This window comes from Meriones unguiculatus, chromosome 4, assembly GCF_030254825.1.
Source record: "Meriones unguiculatus strain TT.TT164.6M chromosome 4, Bangor_MerUng_6.1, whole genome shotgun sequence".
Classification (NCBI taxonomy): domain Eukaryota; kingdom Metazoa; phylum Chordata; class Mammalia; order Rodentia; family Muridae; genus Meriones; species Meriones unguiculatus.
Window position 1 is genome coordinate 120,335,733 of NC_083352.1, and position 23,716 is coordinate 120,359,448.

Genomic DNA, 23,716 nt, shown 5'->3' on the forward strand with positions numbered 1-23,716 from the left:
CAAACACCAGTAAATGAATCTGGTGGGAGAAAGGGTAGGGGCTGGGAATGTAACAATTGCCTAGTGTGCTCAATGCCTGGGGGTCCATCCAGCACAGGAAGGGAGGGAAGGAAAAAGGGAAAGGAGGAAGGGAAGAGTCGGGAGAGGAGAAGGCAGGTGGGGGCTGGAGGGAAAGAGGGGAATGGAGAGAGGGAAAGGGGCACACACTGATGTCTGGGTCCCCTCTTGGACTTCTACCTGCTCTAGGTGGCAGGGAAGCAGTTACACACCCAGCACTACTGTCACACTCCGCGCCTACGAAGCTTCTGGATCTGCACTGGTTACAGCATGGTCTAACTCCTTGGTCAACTTCAATACATCAGAAACACTGCCAGGATCTGTTTAAACAGTGGCCCCTCCCCCACACCGCCACAGGTTCTAACTGAAGAGGGCTGGATGCGGCCCAGGAACCTGCATTTCCAACATGATGCTGCTGCCTGAAGAGTAAGTACAAGGTCCCCACAGCCACGCTCCCAGGATCCCTGCCACTGCCACTTCTCACCACATGCTCCTGTCTGCCCCAGGGCACTGTTCTTAGAACCGGTAAAGAGCCAAGCATTGCTGTCTTTAAACTTTCTAATCCTCTGTCAATCCGTATTTTTGTAAAATGCAATATAAATAAATTAAAAATAGGAAACAAACACAAAATACAAGCCCAAATTAACATTGACCTGGGAAGATATAACTATGACTCATGAAAAAAATGAAGTCTCTCGCTGTTTCTCACCACTGCACTTGCCTCTGCCCTCCCAGCTAGTACAGCAGACTGGAACCACCCATTGGACACCCACAGTCAATTCATTCCCCATTCTCCCAAGACATGTGCTTCCTTCACGTTGCCACAGCTTTGCCATCTATTTCCTAGGTGTGAATGTCTTTCGGTCCAGGTCCAGAGCAAGGGTCAGCTTCTCCATTAAGCCAGCCTGGCTTCCTGGCACCTTCAGTGCCAATCCCAACACCACATACAGCCCTTTAGGAAAGCTTCTCCCATGAGACTTCAACCTGTTTGCCTGTTACGACTATAGCTGGGATCCAAGTCATCTCTGCATGCTGTGCCTACTGCAGTAAGCCTTTAGTCAGTGGGTCAAAATGAGCACCTGAGTGAGGAGATAACCAGCAGTTTGCTTAAGGAGATCACCACCTGCAGCAGTAGGGAGAGCTGGTCCTGGGATCAGAAGAGCCCGTGAGCTGGTGAGCTGGCCCTGCCCCTCACTGTACCTATAATGGGCAGCACAGTGGAGCTTGCCCTGATGGTGGTGAAGGCACAGGTGAGCCAGCCCTGAGGGCAAGAGAGCAGAAGAGCCGTACCTAGCCTCTGCTGGAGGTTGCACTGGGTGAGCTAGCAGGGGCAGTGCTGGAGAGCTTGCCCTAGCAGTGTAGGTGCAGAACTAGGCGGGCTGACCAGCTCAGCTACCACCCAGGTCTAGGTCCAGAGCTTTGAGTTCGCCCACACCAACATCTACCCCATCTATGAACTGCTGGGGTGTGTGAAAGGGCCAGTCCTGAAGATCCAAAGCTGCAGGATCTCAGTGACACAAGGCAACAGCAGGATATCCCAGGAGTCCCAGTGAGGATCTAGTATTAATAGAATAGCAAACTCCAGAGACCTCAAACCAGACCGATGACTCATTATAACGAAAATTTGTAAGTGAAGATGTGTGGACAAAAGGGTCATACTTTGGGACCCACTGTGATACACTGCAACTTCCAGGACTAAATTTTTTCAATGCTTTGTTTTGTTTATTGTTTGTTTTGTGTTTTCTATTTTCTTTTGCAGGTAAGGTTGTAAGGGTAGAGGGTGCAGATACAAAGGAACAAGGAGATGAGTGGGACTGAGATAGAGGATGTGAAACTCATAAAGAATCAATAAACCGTTAAAAATATAGGTATTTTACTGAGTACAGTACAAGGCAGCGAGGCAGTAACTGGAGTGCTGCCTTCCTTTAGGGCATTCCTGATAGAGTAGACATCCTGGCAACCCAGCACATCAAAGTCAACACAGCCAATAGAGCACCTGCACTGCAAGCCAGGCCTGGGGACCCAGAGAGGAGCAGGAACCAGGGCTCACTTCTAATCAGGGCCCAGCTCAGCAATGGGAGGGGCTTACCAGCGGGGTGGCTTCTCTGCATAGAGGACTGAAGCAGGATGGATGTGCAGCTCATGGTCATCGCGGATAGTCCTTATGAGACATAAGAATTCTGTGTGAAGCACATTGTTGCATTTACTGTAAGAATTTGTAATACTTTACACATTTAAGTACTTTTCCACAAACGTGTTAATACAGCCCCCTCCCCAAATGTATAATAGATAGAATTTTACCTGGAGAAGTCACTACTCTCTAGAGCAGTAGTTCTCAACCTTCCAAATGCCGTGACCCTTTAATACAGTTCCTCATGTTGTGGTCACCCACAATCATAAAATTTATTTTCATTGCTATTTCATAACTGTAATTCTGCTACTGTTATGAATTGTAATGTAAATATCTGATATGTTTGTAACCCCTGTGAAATGGTCATTTAACCCTAGAGGGCCATGACTCACAGGTGGAGAACCACTGCTCTAAACATACCTTACCATCACTACCACCCTAGAAGTGAAAAACAAACCATGCAAAAAAATAAAATAAAAAGAAGGGCCAGCAAGGTGGGGCACAGCTGCAGTCCCAGCTATTTGGGACACGGAGACAGAAGGAGCTCAGGTTGGGGGCAGCTTGGGCAACTTAGCAAGACATGTCTCTGCTAAACTAAGAAGGTGTAAGGTTTAGCTTAGCAGCACAGAGTCGGCCTACCATGAGCAAGGGCCTGAATGTACTACCTGAATGTAGGAACAGGGCTTGTCTAATGGGCAAAAGCATCATGGAGTCATGAGTGGACCATGCGGTATGTGAGGGAGGAGCAAGTGTGGACACCTAAACCCATAGGAAAAGAATGTTCTATCCACATTTATGTTCATGTCTATCTTCTACAAATTCCCTTTCAAAATCATCTCTTTACAACAGAAACTGAGTTTCTACAGACTTTCCTACTGCACCAAGTTAGGCCCTAAACACTACAGAAGGACCATGGGAGCTAACACTGAGCAGCAAGCAAGCATAGGCCAGTTCCTGTGGAATACTTATTTCTGATTACATATTACGTTTGGTTCAATCTGATTCAAAAATGACAAAGTAAACGCCCAACTATCTATACGATCAGATCATAAACGTGAGCAGACTAGAATGCCATTACTGAGTCCATATGGTCACGTCTGTGGCATCGAGAGTCTGTATGTCAGACAAGTGCTTGAAGCACCAGTGTCAAGCTCATCACCAGCACCTTAAGATGGCATTGTGGGGCGTCTACTGTCACACGGTAGTGAAATAACTGACAGTGAACATCATCTCAAGGGAATCGCTGGCCCTAGACTCTCTAACAGAACACCTCTTGTTTAGGATCCCCATGAAATAATTTGAGGCCATCCACAGAAATAGTTGACACTCGTCAAGAAAGAAGAATAATCAAAATGAGGGAAGAACAACACTGGAGAAAAGCTCAACCTTTCCAGGGGATCCCTCACCTCCCAACTACCTGAATGTAGAAACAGGGCTTGTCTAATGGGCAAAAGCATCATGGAGTCATGAGTGGACCATGTGGTCTGAAATAACAGCGCAAACCACAGAGAGGCCAAGGGCTATGCTGTCAAGTTCAAAGTCCCCCACCAGGAAGAGGGGGCAGATATGGCTGCCAAAATTAAAAATATGCAGTGGGGGATAGAGAGATGGCTCAGAGGTTAATAGCACTGCCTGCTATCACCAGTTTTCAGAGGACCTGTGTTTGATTACCAGTACCCACTTTGGGAGACTCACATGTAACTCTAGCATTTGACACCCTCCGGTCTCTGTAGGCACCAGGAGCATATGTGGTGCACAAACATACATGCGGGCAAAGCATTCATAGCATAAAATAAATAAATAAATTTATACTTATTTATATAAATTATAAATATATATTATATATAATATATATTTTTTTAAACTGCTGGAAGGTGGCACAGACGAGGGTGAGATGCCCTCTCCCCTCACTTGTCCCTTGCCATCTATGGTGGGAAAACTGGTCCCTGGATCATGAGAGTAGAATAACTGGCCATGCCCCTCACCAGCTGCAACACTCTGGAGAGAGGGCCCTGCACCTTGCCTGGGCAGCAGGGTAGAGCTGGCCCTGGTTGCTAGTGAGCCAGCCCCAAGAGAGTGAGAACAGGATAGCAGCTCAGATACCTCTCAGGTCCAGATCCAGGGCACTGAACTGGCCCATCTCAACATCTACCCCATCGATGAAGGGGCCAGTCCTGCAATTCCAAAACTACAGCATCTTTATAACACAGGGCAACAACAAGATAACCAAGAGGAGGCCCAGTGAGGCTCCAGTATTAATGGGGTAGCAAAAGCCAGAGGCCTCGAACCAAACCAACAAGTCATTGCAATGTACATTTGTAAGCAAAGAAATGTGGACAAAAGGTTATACTGTGGGACACACTACAGCTTCCAGATTTTTTTTTTTCTTATCTGTTGGGGAAGGTGCAAGGGTAGAGGGCAGGTACAAGGGTAGGGGGAGGTGAGTGGGATTGGGGTGCATGATGTGAAATTCACAAAGAACCAATAAAAAGTTTTTCAAAAATGCTTAGTGGGTTCTGTAGTGTCTGCAAAAAGTAATTTCTAAGCTGGCCTCAAATCGAAGGTAGCAACATTTTAGGTAGGAGAGGGGGCCTAACAGAAATATAATATATAGAAGAAATCCAAACAGGAGATAGGAAAAAGCCTTTCAATTGTTCCCTTGCTAAAGACAAAAAGATAACTGGTCCTGGTATCACAAACCTGTAATCTCAACTACCGGGGGTGGAGGGAGTGAGGCAGGAGGATCACAAGTTTCAGGCCAGCCATAGTAAAGAGACCTCAAGAAGAAAAAAAAATTTTAGCATAACTGGGGTGAAGTCTAATGGTAGATCACTTGCTTGGCAGGGTTCAGGCCCTGGGTTCAACCCTGAGAAATGGGGTGGCAAAGACAGTTACACTTACACAGGTACAAAAGTTAGAAGACTACAATAAGCCAGGGACAAACTTAAAGTAACAATTCCAAGAACCTAAGTACTCAGCCTGAGAAGAGCAGGCTAAACTATGCTGTAGTTTTTACAGTAAAAGCTACTGTAGTCATCAGCTCAGAGAAAACAGGCTACAGGATATGGCAGGAAGTACTGTAACCAGCAAAGAAACACTTGCTGGACTCCAAAGACACAAAATGACGCGCCATGTACCAGTCTGCATCCTGCATGGAGCCTTGAGGATGATGAACAACCCATTGGGGAAAGTGGCTTCTAGAAAGATCCTATTGACAGTTCCTCCTATAAGAAATGCAGATCTGTCACCATCATCCTAAAACACGTGTCACTGTCTAGATGCTCTGAGTATTAGGACTCTCCCGGAGAGCAAGAACATCTGCTGAGAGCTGGATCGCCTCACTCAGTTCTGGAGGGAGGCAGGATGTATGCTCAAAGCTCCCTGATTTTTTTTCTGCACACAGCTTTCTGTTTCCTTCGCCAAGCAACCTCAGAATCTCATTACCTATATGCTCCAGTGGAGTGAAACCGCGCTGCATTTGCAAAGAATCCCGACACAATGCACCTCAGGACCGGATCTGGATCACCTACACAAGGCAGCAACAGAAGCCTGGTGAGACCCAGCACTCTGGCCCCATATTCCATATGCTGAGGCCTGGGCTGTGATGGCAGGATCACGCCCAGACCCCTCCCCACCACACCCCCTCCCACCTCACCCCCTGCTCCAGCACCTGAAGCCATCTCTGCACACGCTCAGCCCTGTGCCTCCCATGTCTTACGACTGCCCAGCTCCTGAAGAGGAATCCTCCCCAGCAGCTGCTAAGGACAAGGCAGGACTGTCCCCATGACCAGCGCCTCTCCAACCCCAGGCCACAGAGTACTGGGTCCAAGAAGCTGCTCCATAGATGGTTCAGTGAGCTCAGAGCACTTCGGAAATGCCTTCTCTCCCTAAGCCACACACTGAGAAGGCACACTGTCCTGTCTCTGGTTGTCAGCTAGTTTGCAATTCTTCACCACTTCCAAACATCTGTTCCTTTGTAACTGACATTTCTATTGTTTCCTGAAAAAAAGCATCTGTATTCGCTAGCACAGCCATGAGACAAATTCTAAATTATCAGGCAAGGGAGAATCATGTTTTACTGGCTGGAGAGACCCCTATTTTGTCAATTTTAAGTCATTTTAACTCACTCAAGTCAAGACACAATTACAGTGACAGCCATTCTTTTCTTAACAATACATGAAATCCTGATGGATTCCCATCTTAGCTCTGATGAAGTACAGTACATGGGCAAACAGGTCTCTGCAGCTGGTAACCTTACAGGGCTGTCAATAATATATAAATAAAGCATTTTACTGAAGTCTTTCCAGCAGGTTTTGGCAAAAGAGGGGACTACATTCTTTTTTTTTTTCTTATAAATTTAATTACTACTTGTGTTTTTATTTCTTCTTAATAAATTTTATATTCTAATCTTTTGTTCACCTACCAAACAGGCTTGATAAAGTCTTTTGATAATAAACTTAGTTAAAAACACACTTCACTACTCTGTAACCTCCTAGACGTGTTTTTATTTGCAGGTAACTGCTTGGTCTGCCTGACTGCTGTTACTGTTCCCAGCAGAGCTGTGAGGCCCCAAGCCAGCACCCACACACATGCAGCCCCTCTCTCCAGCTGCTCAGAATCCCATGTACAATAGGATTTGTTCTCAGCGGTTACCTCATAAAAGTGCAAACTCATATTATAATGGTTTGTGACCCACAAAACTCAGCTTTATAGAATCTCATTCCTCAGCACTCCATTCCTATTAGGAAGAATTTTAATTCAACATATCCCTTGCCCTGGGCGCCGAGTGATAATGACAGGAGAAGACACAAAGATACAGGTACGTGGCTGTCATTTATCTGCCAGGCGACAGGACCCTGGGCAGATGCTCCCTAGCTGGCAACCTTTGTAAGGGTTCTGTTTCTGCCCAAGTCCTACTGGACTTCTCCCTCCCTACATTTATTTCTGCTACTTGGTACTGTGGCCCATAGTTACACATCGTCACTTCTAAAGGGCCACCTCTAAAGGCCCTATAGCTTAACGTTGCAGCTAGTCTGTCTCCATAAAGCCTCTGAGAGAACCAAGTTTTTGTCATTTTTCAATCACTTGTTCTTAGTATAAAAGCAAAATGAAACAGACCCTCCTGGGTCCTGACTCTAACAAGACCTTCAGCCTAATCATTGTTTTCCTTCTATACACGGGACAAAAGCAGCACACATGTCCCAGAGTGCTGAGAGCACGGTGCGAATGAACACAGGGCATAATCACATGGCTGCCCAGACTAGCAGATGCCGTCAGGAAATGTCAACGGGTGCTGTTGCACAGCAGGCTTCAAGACGGCAGAATGAACTCAGTACGCCACTCCCTAGAACTTGGCTCCAGGTCTCTGGCTCTGCTGGCTACAGCTGTGTTTTCCTCCCATGCCCTGTGAGTCTTCCACCCTCCCGATTCCTCTGTGAACTAAGGACACCATAAACCACACCATGGAAAAGAATGCAGAGACCCTGACATGGGGCAACCTGCTGTGGCCTCCAAACGCCCACCCCAGCCACTGCTGCAAGTAAGACTGTCTGGCACAGCGGTGCTCTGCCTTACCCTTGGTGAATGCCTAAGCTAACCATATGGTGTCTGCTTTAATAACATTTGCACCTTAAAAGAAAATGCAATTTTCATGTAATACCTACGAATATCACCCACTTAAAAGTAATGTTTCAGAGCTGTCAAGATGGCTCAGCAAGTGAAGGTCCTTCAAGCAAGCCTTAGGACCTGATTTCAGTACATGGTAGAAGACCTAACTCTGTGTACCCACCACACACACAGACACACACACACACACACACACGCAGACAGACACACACAGACACTCACGCACGCACACAGGCACAACACTAGCACTTGCAGAGGCAGAAGGATCAGAAGTTCAAGGTCATCCTTAGCTACATAAGTGTGAGGTCAGCCTGCGCTATATGAGACACTGTCCTTCCACACAACAAAAGGTAAATTTTCTGCAACAACTATCAAGATATTAGTGATATGGGCACTGATGTGGAAGCTAGCAATTCTTAAGCATTTCTATAAGCTTTAAAAATTTGGGGTAGAGAACAACAACCCACAAAATATAAATGGATCTACCCACAAAGACACCCAGCCATACACTGAAGGAGTGTACACAGCTCAGATTGTGCTGCTGGCTACAAGTGTTCAGCCTAACTTGAAGAATGCAACTGGGCAGAGCAGAGGGGGGAAGCCCCAGGCAGCGGAGCGCCACACCCACCTTCGCTGGACATCTTGGGCACCTGAAACTTGACCAGGAGCTTTTTCAACTGTTCTCTCACAGTGGCAGCTCTGACAAGACCCTTGTAATTCAGGAAATGCTCCTGACACCACTGGGAGCTCTTGTTGTGCTGCAGAAAGATCACACAGAGGAGACATTCGCCAAGTCAGACCTAGCCACGGCCAGGAGCCCCTTCTCCTCCCCCACTTGCTGGCTTGATGACACCCGCACACCCTATCTCTAAAGCAGATGGTAACAACCGAGCAAACTGCCTGTCACTCCAGGGCCCCATCCTCACACTAGCCAGCACATGAGAGGAGACGGGAAGCAGAGGTCAAGCTAAACACACTTCAGGAGGGCCACGCCCGCTTCCCTGTGGCTCTGGGTGAGCCTGTTAACATTCCCTCTCATTGTATTAAACTATGGAGACAATACAGCACGTGCAGAAGTCATTTTCAAATCCCTACCTGACCTCAAGGCTGGATTTTTTTTTTCTACCAACAGTGCTTAATTTTCTACTTTCTTCAGACCATTCATTAAGTCATGTGTTAGATTTTACAGAGAAAATATACCTCTAAAATTACATTTTAAGCTGGGAGGAAAGTTTTCCAAATAAATTTTTTACCATAATAACATTTTAAAAATGTAATTCACACAGGGTTTTTCACAAGGCAACCAGAGCCTAATACCATGCAGGTTTGTAGGTGGGCCCTTCTGTGTGAAGCTCATCTCGGTGATGGCACACTGTACCTGTATCCTGAGTCTTAACTGACTTAATTTATATCTCATTTATTGAGTAATCATCCTGAAACCTCTGCTAAAACAAATCTTTGGTATTTCTCTTTTTAAAAAGGGGTTATGTTACTAAAATTATGAAATATTATTTCTTTTCCTTCATATTGCTTTTTAAAAGCTTTATATTTTATATCACTGTTAAATGAGAATTTTAAGTTCAATTAATTGCTCTCGGTCCCACAGAACTACTCAGAATTAGCACTGCCCATCGATCCCAAGGAGGAACATGCAAGCCTCACTGAGCATGACCTCATGGGACCCGGGGTGACTCTGAAGACTCAGGCCACACAGCAGTGGTTCTCTGTTGTTCTGGCAGAACTGCCCATTCAAATGTTACCCTTCCTTCCATGCACAGGGGATGTGGGACACTAGGAGGTCGCTGAGCTGTCAGCCAGCCTCAGGTGTAGCACATCCCAGACCAAGGAAAGGACACATCCCTTATCCTTTCCAGCAATAGCAGGCTGGGATCTCCAGTGAGATGCTGGTGAGCTACATAACTGGAAAACAGAGGGGTCTTGTTGGGGGCTGGTCTGATGTTTCTATTTTGATGCTAATTACTGGCCCTCAAGATCTGGTCACTGCCCTATCCTTGTTGTGTAAACCTGCCTAAGACATTATTCCTGACTGGTTGATTAAAAGCCTAAAACCTAGGCAGGGCAGAATGGGGTAGCGTGGCTAAGGTTCCTGGGCTTTGGGTTCAGGAGAATCACGAGAAGGAGAGAGGAAGATGGGAAGAGGGGAGAAAGAAGGATGCCAAGATGTGTGAGCATGGAGAAGAAGCCATGTGGGCAGGGAGGAAGGCCTCTGAGGATGGTGTGGATGGAGAAAATACCAAGATGAAAAATATAAGCAAGTATCTATAAGATTATGGATGGAAAGCAGCCCAAATAGGATGGCATTGGATGAAGGCTGGGAGATGGATGGGGAGGTTATTGAGATAGCATAGGTAGAAATATCTGCCCAGCCCAAGGTAAAAAGGCAATTATAAACTCTAACAGGTGTCTGTCTTATTAATTGATTGTGGGTTAAATAATACCACCATAATAATCACAAGCCAAATAATAAATGATATTTAGCCCAATACGATTATATCGCCAACAACAGGTCTCTTGGACAGGTGCTTGTGAACTAACTTCTGACCTGGCGTGTGGAGGCTCCCCGACACATGGCTGTGCTTACTTTAATAAAGGCTTCGTATACATTGAGCATGGTGAGATGGTCACCCTCCTCCACAGCAAATTTCCGGTGCACTCGAGTCTGTAAAGGATAAAAGTTCCATTTAGAAGTTGACTACCAGGAGCCTCTTGTGCTGGGGACATGGGATTCTCAGGAGGGCTGACAGCCTGGCCTCCATGTCCTACAACCATATGCTGCTCACCACCTCCTCGTAAGCTCCCTTCAGACCCCATCCTTGAATTCCTTCTGTGGTAAAAATCCTGAATAATGCCACTTGTTCCCTGGGGTTGGGGAGGTAACAGATCCAATACATATGGCAAAGACATAGATGCATTAACTTCAGGGCTTTATCCACTTGGCTGTGGGTGACAGTGTACAGGAAGGTATCCAACCATGCTTGTGAAATACTTCCGACAACACAGAGCACACTCACTCAACTGCGAGCTAGGATCTTTTCAACAACTGTCCTCAGCAGTTTCTAGGCGAGTTCTGACAACGTGAACAAGAACACAGTGTGAAGAGCTCGGGGAGACACTGGACTTACCGCCAGAGACTTCTGGTTTGAGGGGAAAACGAAGACATTCTGGATCTGCATCATGGCAGCGATGCTCAGGACCTCCTGAGAACAGCCAAAGTTCCCTAGAACACAAAAGGCCTGTTTGTAAACAGACAATGGAGCAAAAGGAGAAAAGGGCATTTCCCAGTGCTTTCCTTGTGCTGTGCTAGAAAGTAAGGTCGTGCTTTGTAGTTCTTTTTTTCAGGTCCCTAGTATGTAAGTACTTAACAGTATGCCACAGATGGACCCATGAGTCCCTACTGAGAATTCCCGCCTGCAGTGCTGAGGCTGAGGGCTCCTGATACCAGCCAGGGTAAGGCCACACTGGCCTGTCACCAGGGTCAAGTCAGTGGCATGCCTGCTCCCAGCCCTCTATGTGGACAGCGGGAGTCCAGGTAAAAGCACAGAGGGAAAAGAAGGGAAGGTATAGGGCTGTGTTCCTCCCATGGTCCTTCCGCTCTCAGCTCATCTGTGGGTGGCCTGCCACTCCCAAGTACTGCTCAGCTCTGGGAAGCCTGCAGCTCAGGGCACCAGACAACAACCTGAGCTGCTACTGCCTTAAGAACAGAATCTGCACCAGCTCATCAATCACGGCACTAGACAAAGCAAATGCACTCCTGCCTGACGCCCCATTGCTCACTGCCCAAAGCACAGTGGGTTCTGCTCTTACTGCACTTAGAATCTGTCTCTCAGGGAAGCTAAGCCCCACACAGCTAATTTTCATCATGCTGGCTCTGAACCATGCCTTCATAAACTGCCACTTAAACAAGGCATGAAATGCTATCAGCACCTTTCCCAGGGAAGGAAGCAGATATTGTACTGTCAAGATGTTTGTAACTAAAGAGACAGACCTTGACCTAACTCACTTCCTCACAAAACTCTGCAGAGAAACTGGAACCCTGACTGTTGCTTTAGAATACAAAGTCACACAGCCACAGTGGCACATGGTGTGAAGATTCCGCCCAGTTAAAGTTAGCACATCCATCTTGGAAAATTCGTGGATGTTCTTCAGAAACCTAAAACAGAACTGCCACTCGATCCAGCAACCTCGCTTCTAGGTACACCCAAAAGAACTGAAATTGCTGTGTGGTGTCTGCTACAGTGAACAGAAAATGTGGAAGGAGCCTAATGGCCATCAGTAGAGAAACGGATACAGCATGATACCTATGATGGCATACTTACTACACAATCTTGAAAAAAGTAAATCCAGGACAATGTGCATGGCTAATGAGTATTAGGCCAAGTGAAGTATGCCAGGCATGGGACAAACAGTATACAGTTTAGTTACACATGGGAACAGAGCAGAAAGAGCTGCTGGAGGCTGTGGGGGGGGAATGAGCGATGCCTATGGGAGATGTCGCTTCAAGAGGACATTTTCAGGCTGAAGGAGTGAGCTGTAGTGATCTGACACTATGGTAACTGCATTATGATATACAGTTCAAATTGCTAAAAGGAAGTCCATGGTGTAATAGATACACTAATTACCTTGACTAAAGCTTTCTACTATACAAGTATCAAACATCACACCATGTCTTATAAACATACATTTCACCATTGGTCAAAAATAAACATTTAATTGCTGTTGCTTCTTTTTTTTTGGTCCCTCTTCCCTTGGTGCACAGAATTCAGAAAAACATGTTCTTTGGAAACCAAAATAAAGTCAAAAGGAGCTGTCAGGCCCACCCACCTGATTCCAGCAACATCTTGGCAAACATGGGGTTCAGAGGGAACTCTGCGATTCTCATGCCAAGTGGCTCAGTTAAGCGGCAGTCTTTGTCCAGACCTACCAGAGGAACGGAAGAAATCAAAAGGTGTATGTAACACTGCTGAAGATGAGCAGAAGTTGTGAGAATAAAAGAGGACTCTCTGCTACTAAGTCCAGCCTGACGCTAATGCCGTTACATGAAAAGAGGCACAGTCACGCTGAGCTCAACAATAGTTTTAAAAGCTGCTGCTTCTAATAAACTCTATTCAAGGATTTCATTATAGGAGCAGCCTGCACTTCCTCCTGCTCACTCTCTCTCCCCAGCCAGGATGCCCCACAGAAACCGTCCTTTGTGGGGTCTGACAGCTAAAGCACAGACAGGGCCTCTGTCTGCTACAGCAACTGCTGACCACTGCTGCTTCACTACTCTCCCCACTTCCCACGACACAGGTCCTGCTTTCTCACCTGTTGGATCTTACTAAGACCTGAGAAGCCACAAACGTTCCCAGATAGTGCCTCAAAACCCAGCATTCTCTTACTACATGAGCAACCACAGGGCTGCACACCCAGAGTATGAACTCTGGCCCTGACCCTCTTCAAGTAGACAGACTCCATCTTTCCACCACTTTCCTCACCACCTTTCCCACAGGCCTCTCTGCCAATCTTCACTAACAGGCACAGGATTCCCAAGAACCCCAAGATACAGATGATCATTTCACCAATCAAAATAAGTTCTCCAAGAGCTTGGAATGAGCCAGAAAAGTTATGTTTCCTTTCTGTTCCAATATAACTGTCTTTTTTGAAACTAGGGTTTCCCCAATACTCTCCAGAGTCTATGTTGGTGAGGACAGAGACTGCCCAGTGTTTGACTTTCAGAACAACCCTTGCAGAGGACAAATGACACATAACCAGCATTCCCTGCTCCCGTTCACACAGCCCTGTTAGAGCCTGAGAGCTGGGGACAAAAACCCTAACAAGACACACAGAGTGGACTGATGCTATGTCCCAAGCTGAAGACCTTTCCTATCAGTGGAGAGCTTTTAAAGACGCAACTGATAATTTCTTCACAGAGAAAGAAGTGTAAATATAATAAATGAATATGGATCCACCCCCCTACACACACACACACACACACACCAGAACAGATCGCAGACTTAAGTACAAGATCTAAAACTCAGAACAAAACCTGCAAGTAAAAACGTAAGGAGAAGTCAGCAACGCTGTTTCCTTTGGTTGTCTGGCTGGTGCTTAGAATACTAGGTGCTGCACTCAAGATCTTCTACCAAGCACACATTCTACCACTGAGCTAGGGCCCCATCCCCACAGCAGTGTGTCCTTAGACGTGAGGACACAAGCACACATTCTACCACTGAGCTAGGGCTCCAACCCCACAGCAGTGTGTTCTTAGAGATGAGGACACAGCACAAGTGGCAAAAGAAAAGCTGAGGAAAACAAGCAACACAGTCAAAACAGTGAACTGCACAAGACACCTACAAGTAAACGGAGTGAGTATTTACACTCACACAGGGGAGATATAACCAGTACATGCAAAGAACTCCAACTCAGTAGTAAAAAGAACACACAGACACCAGCAGGCAAGATGAACTGACATATTGCTGAGCACTATACAATTTCTGCCTATGGATTCCATACCCTTAGGTTCAACCAATTATCATGAGAAATATTTGAGAAAAGCAACTGTCTGAACAATCACACACAGACTCTTCTACAATCATGGCTCCCTAAACAATATAGTATTTATCTAGAGATAGTTTAAAGTACATGGGAAGATGTGTGCAAATATTTACAAGACTGACCATCTTGTATTTTTGTTATCTGAAGGAAGGAGTCCTGGAAGGAAATTCCAATCCCTACAAATACAGAGGGACTAGAGAAAATAGTCTTGCAAACTAACTTGCAAGTAAGCAGAAGGTTTTTAATATCATTAAGTGATCAGAGATATGCAAATCAGAATAACCACCAGATACCATTTCATATCTACTAGGTCAGTTGTGATTGAAAAAGACAGACAATAACAACTGTAGAGAAAGTTGTGGGGGACATCCCTTAAAATCCCACATGCTGATGTTCAAGGCAGCATTATTTATGCCAACCAAAAGGAAACAATTCACAACACCCTCCATCTAATGAAGAGAAAATGATCACTATGTGGTATGTCCATACACTGGAATATTACGCAGCAGTAAAAATAAATGTTCCATTGATACTTGCTACCGTGATACAAGGATGACATTAGAAAGAGCTAGGTGAAAGAAGCCAATCACCAGAAACAACCTAGGATTCCATTTCTAAGCAATGTTTAAACTAGGCAAAGCCATACCGACAGCAGGTTAGTGATCGGCTGGGGCCAAGGAGGACAGGAATGGAGAGTGAGCACTAAAAGACACACATTTCCTTTCAGAATGATGAAAATGTTCTAAAATTAGATTGTGCTGAAGACAGCACAACCCTATGACAATAGAAGCCCTGGAACAGTAAGGTTTAAAGGAGTCACTCACTGTATGGTATATGATATGTACCTCAATAAAACTATTTTTAAAATACTCAAGACAAAATCTCACGACAAAGCCTCCACTAAAACTTACTCAATACCCTACTCACAGAACCTCCCAAGAGAGCACCACCCATGAAAGAGATGGTACCCCCCTGGGCCAGCACCATTTTCTCTAACATAGGATACATACTATGTTTTCAAATGAACCAACAGGGCTTCATCCACAGCACATAGCCCTTGCCCAATCCCCATAAGGAACTCAGGGATGAAATGAAGGGGATTTCAGAATGGGGCTGGGAGAGAGAAAGGGGTCTAAGGACAAGACCTGAGGTATGTAGAGATCTGCCAGTCTCCTTTCCATAGCCTCAATGACATTTTATAAATTATCATATTGGCCATATGGTGGTTTGTATGAAAACAGCCCCCATAGGCCCATACAGCAGCACTATTAGTAGGTATGGCCTTGTTGGAGAAAAGTCTGTCACTGTGGAGTAGGCTTTGAGGTTCCAGAAGCTCAAGCCAGGCCCAATGGCTCACTGTTGCTTCCTGCTGCCTGTAAATCCAGATGTAGAACTCTTAGCTCCTTCTCCATCACCATGTCTGCCTGCATGCCACCATGCTTCTCACCATGACGATAATGGACTAAACCTCTGAACTGTAAGTCAGCCCCAAATTAAATGTTTCCCTTTATAAGAGTTATCAAGCAATAAAACTCTTAAGATGGGCCATGAGTTACTTTTGTCTAATTTCTATTTCAATAGAGTAAATGGCATTAAAGAGTTTATACACATAGGGATGACCAATCCCATTTCTAAAAAGCTCTAAAAATTTTAACTTGAGTCCTACTATCTGTTATCATATAGAAGAGCACACAAGAAACAGGCATACCTCCAAGAGCATAGAGTAACTCCAAGGCTTGGACCATTGACTGGGCCGGCGGGGGCTGTAAAACACATGAAAATCCTCCTAAATCAGTTTCACTGACAAGGAACAAAAAAATGTGAGCACTCTGGCTCACCCTCCCTCTATCACAGCCCACGTGCTCAGTCTCCATGCTGTGGGCACCTTGAAGTGTGTCTCCCGCCTGTGTGGCATCCTAGGCAGCACCGCTCCAGCTGCCCTCCCTCACCATCATCAGCAGGGCCAGTCCTCTACTTTAGAAACTGTCCCTTCATTTGCCTAAGCTCCCCTCAGCCTTCTCCTGAACTGGGAGAACTGGGAGCTACCAACCCTGCAGCGCAGGTAGAGGGAGGACTAACTTCTGCTGCGCAGGCCTTGCCAATGGAGAGCTGATCACATGTTCAAACTGCTGAAAAAACGGGGAACGCCGATACTGCCAAGGGCAACAAGGCTCACACTGTGCCCTTCAGTGGGTGCTCTGACACCTCTTTCCTTCCCTCTAAAACCCTCACTAAGCACAGTGGGTGCCAGGCATCAGTAGACCCTTCTAGGAGCTTGGTTCCTATTAGCCAGCTAACAAGATGAGCACCTTTCCAGACCGCACTGCCTTTCCTCCAAATTTGCAGCACAACAAATGCACTTTAAGCAGCAGAGTACTTTAACTCGATTCCACAGATGAGGAACATAACAACCAGAAAAGTACATTTGAACAAGGCTTCGTAACAGTTGACAGCAGGGTCAGAGGCCTGGCTTTTAGTTGTTGTTTGCCAAAGAACAAAGTCAAATCTTTAAAGATCGGGTGACTTTACAGTGTGGGACTTACTCCTGATTGGCTACACTCAGAGGAGCAAAGGAATCACGATGTGCAAGTCACACAGCTGGTGAACCAAGCTTCCCTCGGGTACCACTGCACTCCTCAGAGAGGCAAGGTGGGCACAGGCTCAGTGGGGGAGCTTATGGATCTGGAGATTCACAGTGAGAAAGTAACAAGACAGAAAAGCACCATGGCGGCGCATCTGGGTTCCTGTGGGCACACGGTCCTGTTCTGTGTTCTCCTGTTCTGTCTCGTCCTCACAGAAGCTCCAGCATAAGTGCTTGGGAATTACTACACAATACTCCACTACTGTCACACTCTACAAAGAAGTCATCTCTGCTATAACTGAGCAGATGACACATGCAAAAATATACACATTTGCCAAAAACATGACACTGGAGTGAAGTCAAACTTTACTACTTAACAACAGACATCAAGAAATTACTAATAAACATCAACAGATAAATAAGCTTAAAATTTTATATAAATTATAAGGTGATCAATATACTTAAAAAATCTACCATATGAGAAGCAACAAAAAGGATGGCTATACCATCTTCCCCACTCACTCACTTCTGCGTCTGTGCACCTGAGGGAGAATGACGGGTGTAAAAAGAGCACCCAGGCCAGGCCTCACATGCCGCTGAGGAAAGCCCAGTAGAGTAGACATGCATCGGAGCCTATAGTAGGCCAATGATCACCCTCCTATAGCTTACCTTAGGAAATCATCAGAGATACCATGAGCCACAGGGCCCTTCTACAGCCAGGCCCATTCACAGACTCTATCCTGAGGCCCCACCTTCGGGGAATGGAAGAGTGGTGCAGAAGGCCCCTTCCTTTATCTCTCTGAGCACTGGTCAAGCTGCCCTGTAACTACCCATTTACTTGTCTCTCCCCCAGTAGAAAGGAACTACAGACGACGAGGAAGTCTGGCTCTCCTGGATGCCAGTTTGCCCGCACCCTGTACAGGACAAGTGGCATACGGTGCTGTAGCTGAGTGAGGAAGAAAGAAGGCATGCCCAGCCAGTGTCCTCGCCATACCCCAACGCGCTCCTCAGCAGAAGCAGGACTTACAGACATGAAGTGGAACCTGAGGACGTTGTCGATCCCCAGGGCTTTCAGCTGCAGGATAACAGGGGCCAAATTGCTGCGCTGCATCTCAGGGACGGTGGCCTGAGGTAACTGGTCAAAGGCTTCCTCTAAGGACAGGAAATCAGAAATAGATGAAATGTGAAACTCTGATGCACCCATATGCCAGCAGAGTCCTCCCTCTCTACACCTTGAGCAAGAGCTCTGGGATTCTGGAACCAGATGTACAACATTATGATGCAAAGTTGTTTTTACATTTAGGAAGGACCATGCTACTTCTAATATACATACACACACACACACACACACACATATATATATATGAACAATATCCCTTTACAAAGTACATTCCTTCACTTGAGAATGCTGCTTTTCAAATGCCTTTGTCAGCAAAATACTAAACAAAAGCAGCGAGCATTTGGGTACTGTTAACTCTGCTTAGGGTAGAGTACTTCAAAAGAGCAAGAATAGCACAACTAAGCAAAGAACAGAGTAAAAATAAATCACCAAAACTACCTCCAGAATCTGACAAAAGACCTAATTGGGAAGAGCAAAATTTGCACAAACCTAGCTTTTAAATCAAGGAGCCAAATGCAATGTCACACCCAGAATCCTGTACTTGCATGTCCCACGGGAACAAAAGGTGACCTCAAGCAGGAGAAAGAACCCCGAGGCACAGAAATGGGGGAGGAGGAGAGAGAATAAGGAGTCGGGGAGGACTTTGTGAAAACCAGACCAAAGTGTGGGGAGAAAGAAAGGCGTGAAATCACTTTTTGTGTGATTCAGAAAACCTATGGCTTATAATGCCAAGTCCTCCCACATAAGTCAACACTGCACACCCTCCTTAAACATGGGCATCGCCCAGCCTCCACTTAGGCCAGAAAGCTTCAGTTAACCAGAGAGAAACACTGTTACCAATAAGAACATCTCAGGAAGGCTTTCCCTGAGAAAACAGATGACCAATATTCTGGACTGTGTGACTTAAACTGCCAAATGCATGAGTCTAGCTGGAAGGTTCTAGGTGGTAGACAACAGCAGGAAAGGAAGTTGCTTAGTTTTAAAAACATTGTGGATACAGTACTGTTACCAGGACGACCACATTCCCCAAGCACACCACTGACCGTGGCAGAAACAAGTTGGTAGCTGAGAGGTTGCCCCACCAAGAAGATGCTGACGGAAGCAGATGTTGCTGCTCAGAGATGAACATGTGATGGCACTCAGGGGCTGCGAAGTCCCCCAGAGCCTGGGGAAGACCAGGAGCTGCAGAAGCCACACGCAATGCCCCGAAGAACCTTCAGAAGCAGGAAGGACCTGGATCAAGGCCACAAAACAGTCCTAACAGAGACACGTGTGCCTGGCATGAACCATGGGAGCCTCAGGGAGGAGGACAGCAGAGACTGGGGAAAAGGTTCTACCCTGCCAAGAGCAGCAGGAGGATCTGCTGGACAAAGACAGACAAGCCCAAGGCATCAGAGGTATGAGTGGCAGAAGTGGGAAGCAAAGGGTGTGTCTGAGAACCCGGCACAGAGGAAGCGAGAGCCGAGGACCTGAGGAAAAGTCTTGGAAGGTTCTGGAAAACTAAATGATCTGAGTAAGGAACAGCTGCACTCTGAAACTCAGGAGAATCCGAAGGTTGGGCACTAACGCACTGGTTACTATTCCTGGCCCTTCCCAACCACACCAGGCTGAAGCTGCTAAAGCTAAGGGCTGGATTGACCTTTCACCCAAATCCACCTGCCCAGCTGCAGTTCATGTCCTATCACATGATTTCTTTGACACATGAAATGCTGATGCCCATTTCCACTTTAAAAATAATCTGATTTGCAGCTGGAGAGATGTTTCAGTGGTGAAGAGTGGTTCTGTTCTTGCAGGGGACCCAGGTTCAGTTCACTAGCACCCACATGGCAGCGCCAGAATCATCAGTAATTCCTAATCCAGACATGCAACGCCCTCTTCTGACCTCCTTGGGTACACATGCAGTGCACAGACACTCTGCAATTCCTCACAGAATTAAAGGTTTCTCTGCATGTCCCAAGTCCACTCACATACTTAGGTCCAGCACCACTAATCCCCAGAGCCGAAGAGAAACAGTGTAAACGATGAATGGAAAGACCACGTATGTGTATAATAGACTATACCCGGCCACCCCAGCCTCTTCCCTCGTGTTCTGAAGCCCAGGCTCCACTGCCCCACACTCTCCACGTGGACTGCCTGGGCTGCCAATAAGATCAGGCTCAGACACTGCCTGGGCTGTGAGGTACTCCCCGCTCCCCAGCTCCCAGCAGGGCAGAGCGCACCCTCTCTGCTTCAGAGCCCCCCTTTCCTCTATAGCCGCTTAGCACAGCACAACATGCTAAGCCGTAGGGTCTGCCTCTACTGCCATACAATCCTCAAGGTAGCCACAGCCCACAGCTTACTGAGCCCTGTCGCCCTAGGCCCTGATGACGTGCTGAAAGAAAGGACGCTGGGTGTGAAGTTCAAGGGTGATGAGATCCAGAGTTCCATAACCCACAGAGGAAAAGAGAAAAAGCAAGGCGCATGTGCAAACACACACACACACATACACACATCAATGGCTGTATAAGGATCATGGTAACAGGAAAAGGGATGGCAGTTCTTAGCCCTCCATTCTTAAGCAACTATAGGTGGATACTAGATAGAGGAGGGAATTAATGACTTAGAAATTCATCTGTACGATAGGAAGGCCCACGCACGGGGCGGGGGGTGGGGGGTGTCTCAGTACCACTCCCAACATAGATACATAGGAAACAGCAGCTCTGGAGCATCATGGTATCTGTGTTTACCAGTGTCAGCAGGCTGAGAGGAAAGCTCGTTAAGGGCCAGGACTGTCTACCAGAATTTCACTCTGGCGTATGATGCAGAGTGCGCCAACTATCTGCTGTGTGTGAGTGAGTCTCCACAGGGATCTGAGGAGAGCTGCCACTGGGTTCAGCAGTTGAGGATAAGAACACGGCACATTAAGCAGAAAGTAAGAAAGACAGCACCTGATGCACAAGCCTGTGCTCAGGGGTCTGACGCAAGGCCCAACAGTAGGTTAGAACAGAGGTGGTAGGCACACGGGCCCAGCAGTCCTAGCAAAGGAGGAATAAATGTCTGCCCAGTGATCCAAAGCCCAGACTACTCTAATAAAATCCAAAGTTGTAAAACACCATACATGCCTGTATAAAGACGGTAACACTTCCCCGAGCGGTTGCGCCCACCACGGCCTGCCCGCTGGTTGGCTGATGCCTGAGACACTGGTACCACCACCAAGCATTCAATAGCTGTTCTGGGGTTGTAGGCTCGAAGCTTCATAAAGCCACAGTCAATCACATACACAATGCCACTGATTGTGATGGAAGTTTCTGCCACATTGGTGGCCACGATCACCTACCCAAAAGAGAAAGACAGCTGATTAGTTCTTACTACTTTAAACAAGTTTAAAGACCTTAAAGAGATATGATATCTCAAACATCATGCTGCTAGGCAGGAGCTGAAGAGTCAGGACCCCGGGTAGGAATGTGCTGGTTCTATAACCATACACAGCTTTTCCAAGCTCATGAGCACTACTTCCTCATGCAGACAGTATGACCACTGCTCCCCCAGGATTGTCAAGGGGGATACTGAGCCCATGGTAACTTCAACAGTATCTGTTTTTCCAACAGGCAAATAACTTCAGAGAACAATAGGTACCAGGAAAAAAAGCACAACCTGGTGGGTGTGAGTGTGTGTGCATATACATATATAATATATATATAATAGCATATGCTGTGCCATTGTATGCCACATGTTATATATTACATATTATATAACAAAGTTTTCCCTTCACATTGGCTGTCCAGGGAAAACATCCCTGAAAGATGAATGTGAGCTGACACCTACTGACAAGAACTAGCCAAGCCTACAGACCAGAGAGAAGTGCCACAGGAGGAAGCATGTACAGCCAACACAGACCCTATACAAGAAGCCTGGGGACAAAGTAGGGCCCAGCTCCTGTGCAGCAGTCTCTGGCTATCTTGAGTGTCTGCCAGCTGTCTCTGCTGGGTATGACACAGCTGGAGATGTGCATATAAAACACACACACAACTTTTTCAAGCACTTTACATTTTATAAAATCATTTTATCAAAATCTTCCTATTTTTATATAGCAGAGGGCCACAATTTTATATTATAAAGCCTTCTATCTAAAAGCTATTGCTGATGCATGAGGGATGGCTCAGTAGGTACGGGTACCTGCTGCCAAACCTGAGGACCTGAGTTCAATCCCTGAGACTCGCATGGTGCAAGAAAGAACCGACCCCCATAAGTACACTTGGACCCCCACATGTGCACATGGCACGTATGTGCCCTCCCCTCACCCCACATGAATAAACGTGATAAAAATGCTTAATTACGCATGTTCTACAGCTAGGAAGTCTGAGAGCTGAAGCTAAGTAACTTAGGGAGGGCACATAGCAGCTGCAGGGGGAGCCCAGTCCTGCACGTTTCCTAGTTCATGTTTACTGGGCAGACTGGACCTGCTCCACACCAAGTGGCCTGAAGCCGGGAGCGGGTCCTCGGACCCAGACCATCTCTCACCTACTTCACTCTGAGCATCTGCCATGTACTCCTCATCTAGGGGAGGGAAAAGGAGAAAGAGGGGGCAGAGATCAGGCCGCTGGTTCCTCCTGTCCAATGCTTCTTGCCACCACACCCATTCTCACCTAATTTCAAGGCTAAATACTTACCTGATTTAACCTTGGCTCGAAGGGAAAACTGATACTCATAACAAGTACTTTAGGAACCACTGCTAATAATTTTATCTAGTTCTGACTGAACACAACCCACCATGACAGCCTCTGAGGCTAAGGTAATAATGTGCTGTGAAAAAAGATTAGGCAGACAAAGAAAAGCTACAAGCGACCTGCTTTGATAATTACTGTCAGCGCGGCCCTTCTCTGTGCAGGTTTAGAAATCCTCACAGCGCATTATCTATTATAGTCTTCTAGATCTATTGTATACAAGCATGGACGTCATATTTGAAAGAAAAGTCCTGTTTAGCAAGGATTAAAAAAAAATAAAACAGAGACTGGGGAGGTGGCTCAGTAGGGAAAGTGCTATTTGCACGCAAGTGTCCTGAGCCTCCAGAACCCACATAAGCCAGGTAGGGTAGCATATGACTGTAAACCCAGAACCCCTACAGTGAGAGGAAGCAGAGACAGAAGAGGTCCCAGCATTTGTAGGCCAGCTATCCCGGCAGCCACAGCAGCAAACAGAGGCGCTACCTCAAACAGGCTGTCCTCTGACCTCCACAGATGGACAGTGTCATATGCCTTCGCTTACACACAACAATACTCACAAACATGCACATACATGAACACACACTGATATATTCACATAACAAAACCAACAATTTTGCAGTATAAAGGGGAGCCAATGTGGGGCTGCAGGCACCACTGATGACTAGGAGTCCCACCTTTCTGACGCTGTGTGACACCCTTTCAAACACCTTCATTTGCTCAAAAGAAGGCAGTCCTGCGTACATGGGGAGAACCCGGAGGTGCTTCTTCATCCCAGTGCGAGCCAGCGCCCGAGCCTGCTCAATCAGCATGGACACAACAGTTTCTACTTCTTCCTAAACTCGGAACCAGAAAGCAAAGAAGCTGATCATGCTATCACACTGAAAGAACAAATGCCCGAACAAGGGCTTCAGCTGTGGTCACCTTCAGAGGCCGCTGGCCTGCCA

At 46.6% G+C, this 23,716-nt stretch overlaps 1 protein-coding gene across 2 annotated transcripts in view; it reads right to left on the bottom strand.

The window, feature by feature from the left end:
- Nucleotides 1-23,716, bottom strand: part of Dhx35 (DEAH-box helicase 35) — a 62,963-nt gene that overhangs the window by 3,572 nt on the left and 35,675 nt on the right. Inside the window, exons 11-20 of one of the 2 annotated variants that reach the window (XR_009591603.1) lie at nucleotides 23,447-23,605; nucleotides 21,171-21,381; nucleotides 17,977-18,101; nucleotides 16,077-16,131; nucleotides 12,656-12,751; nucleotides 10,957-11,051; nucleotides 10,416-10,493; nucleotides 8,442-8,571; nucleotides 5,633-5,714; nucleotides 2,147-2,237 (exon numbers count right to left, since the gene is read on the bottom strand). Coding sequence is in view for 1 of the 2 variants with exons in the window: in XM_021663757.2 (XP_021519432.1) it covers nucleotides 2,147-2,218; nucleotides 5,633-5,714; nucleotides 8,442-8,571; nucleotides 10,416-10,493; nucleotides 10,957-11,051; nucleotides 12,656-12,751; nucleotides 16,077-16,131; nucleotides 17,977-18,101; nucleotides 21,171-21,381; nucleotides 23,447-23,605 (1,103 nt within the window). In the remaining variant the exon portion in view is untranslated. The remainder of the gene's footprint in view (nucleotides 1-2,146; nucleotides 2,238-5,632; nucleotides 5,715-8,441; nucleotides 8,572-10,415; nucleotides 10,494-10,956; nucleotides 11,052-12,655; nucleotides 12,752-16,076; nucleotides 16,132-17,976; nucleotides 18,102-21,170; nucleotides 21,382-23,446; nucleotides 23,606-23,716) is intronic. The other variant, XM_021663757.2, reaches the window with a different exon arrangement.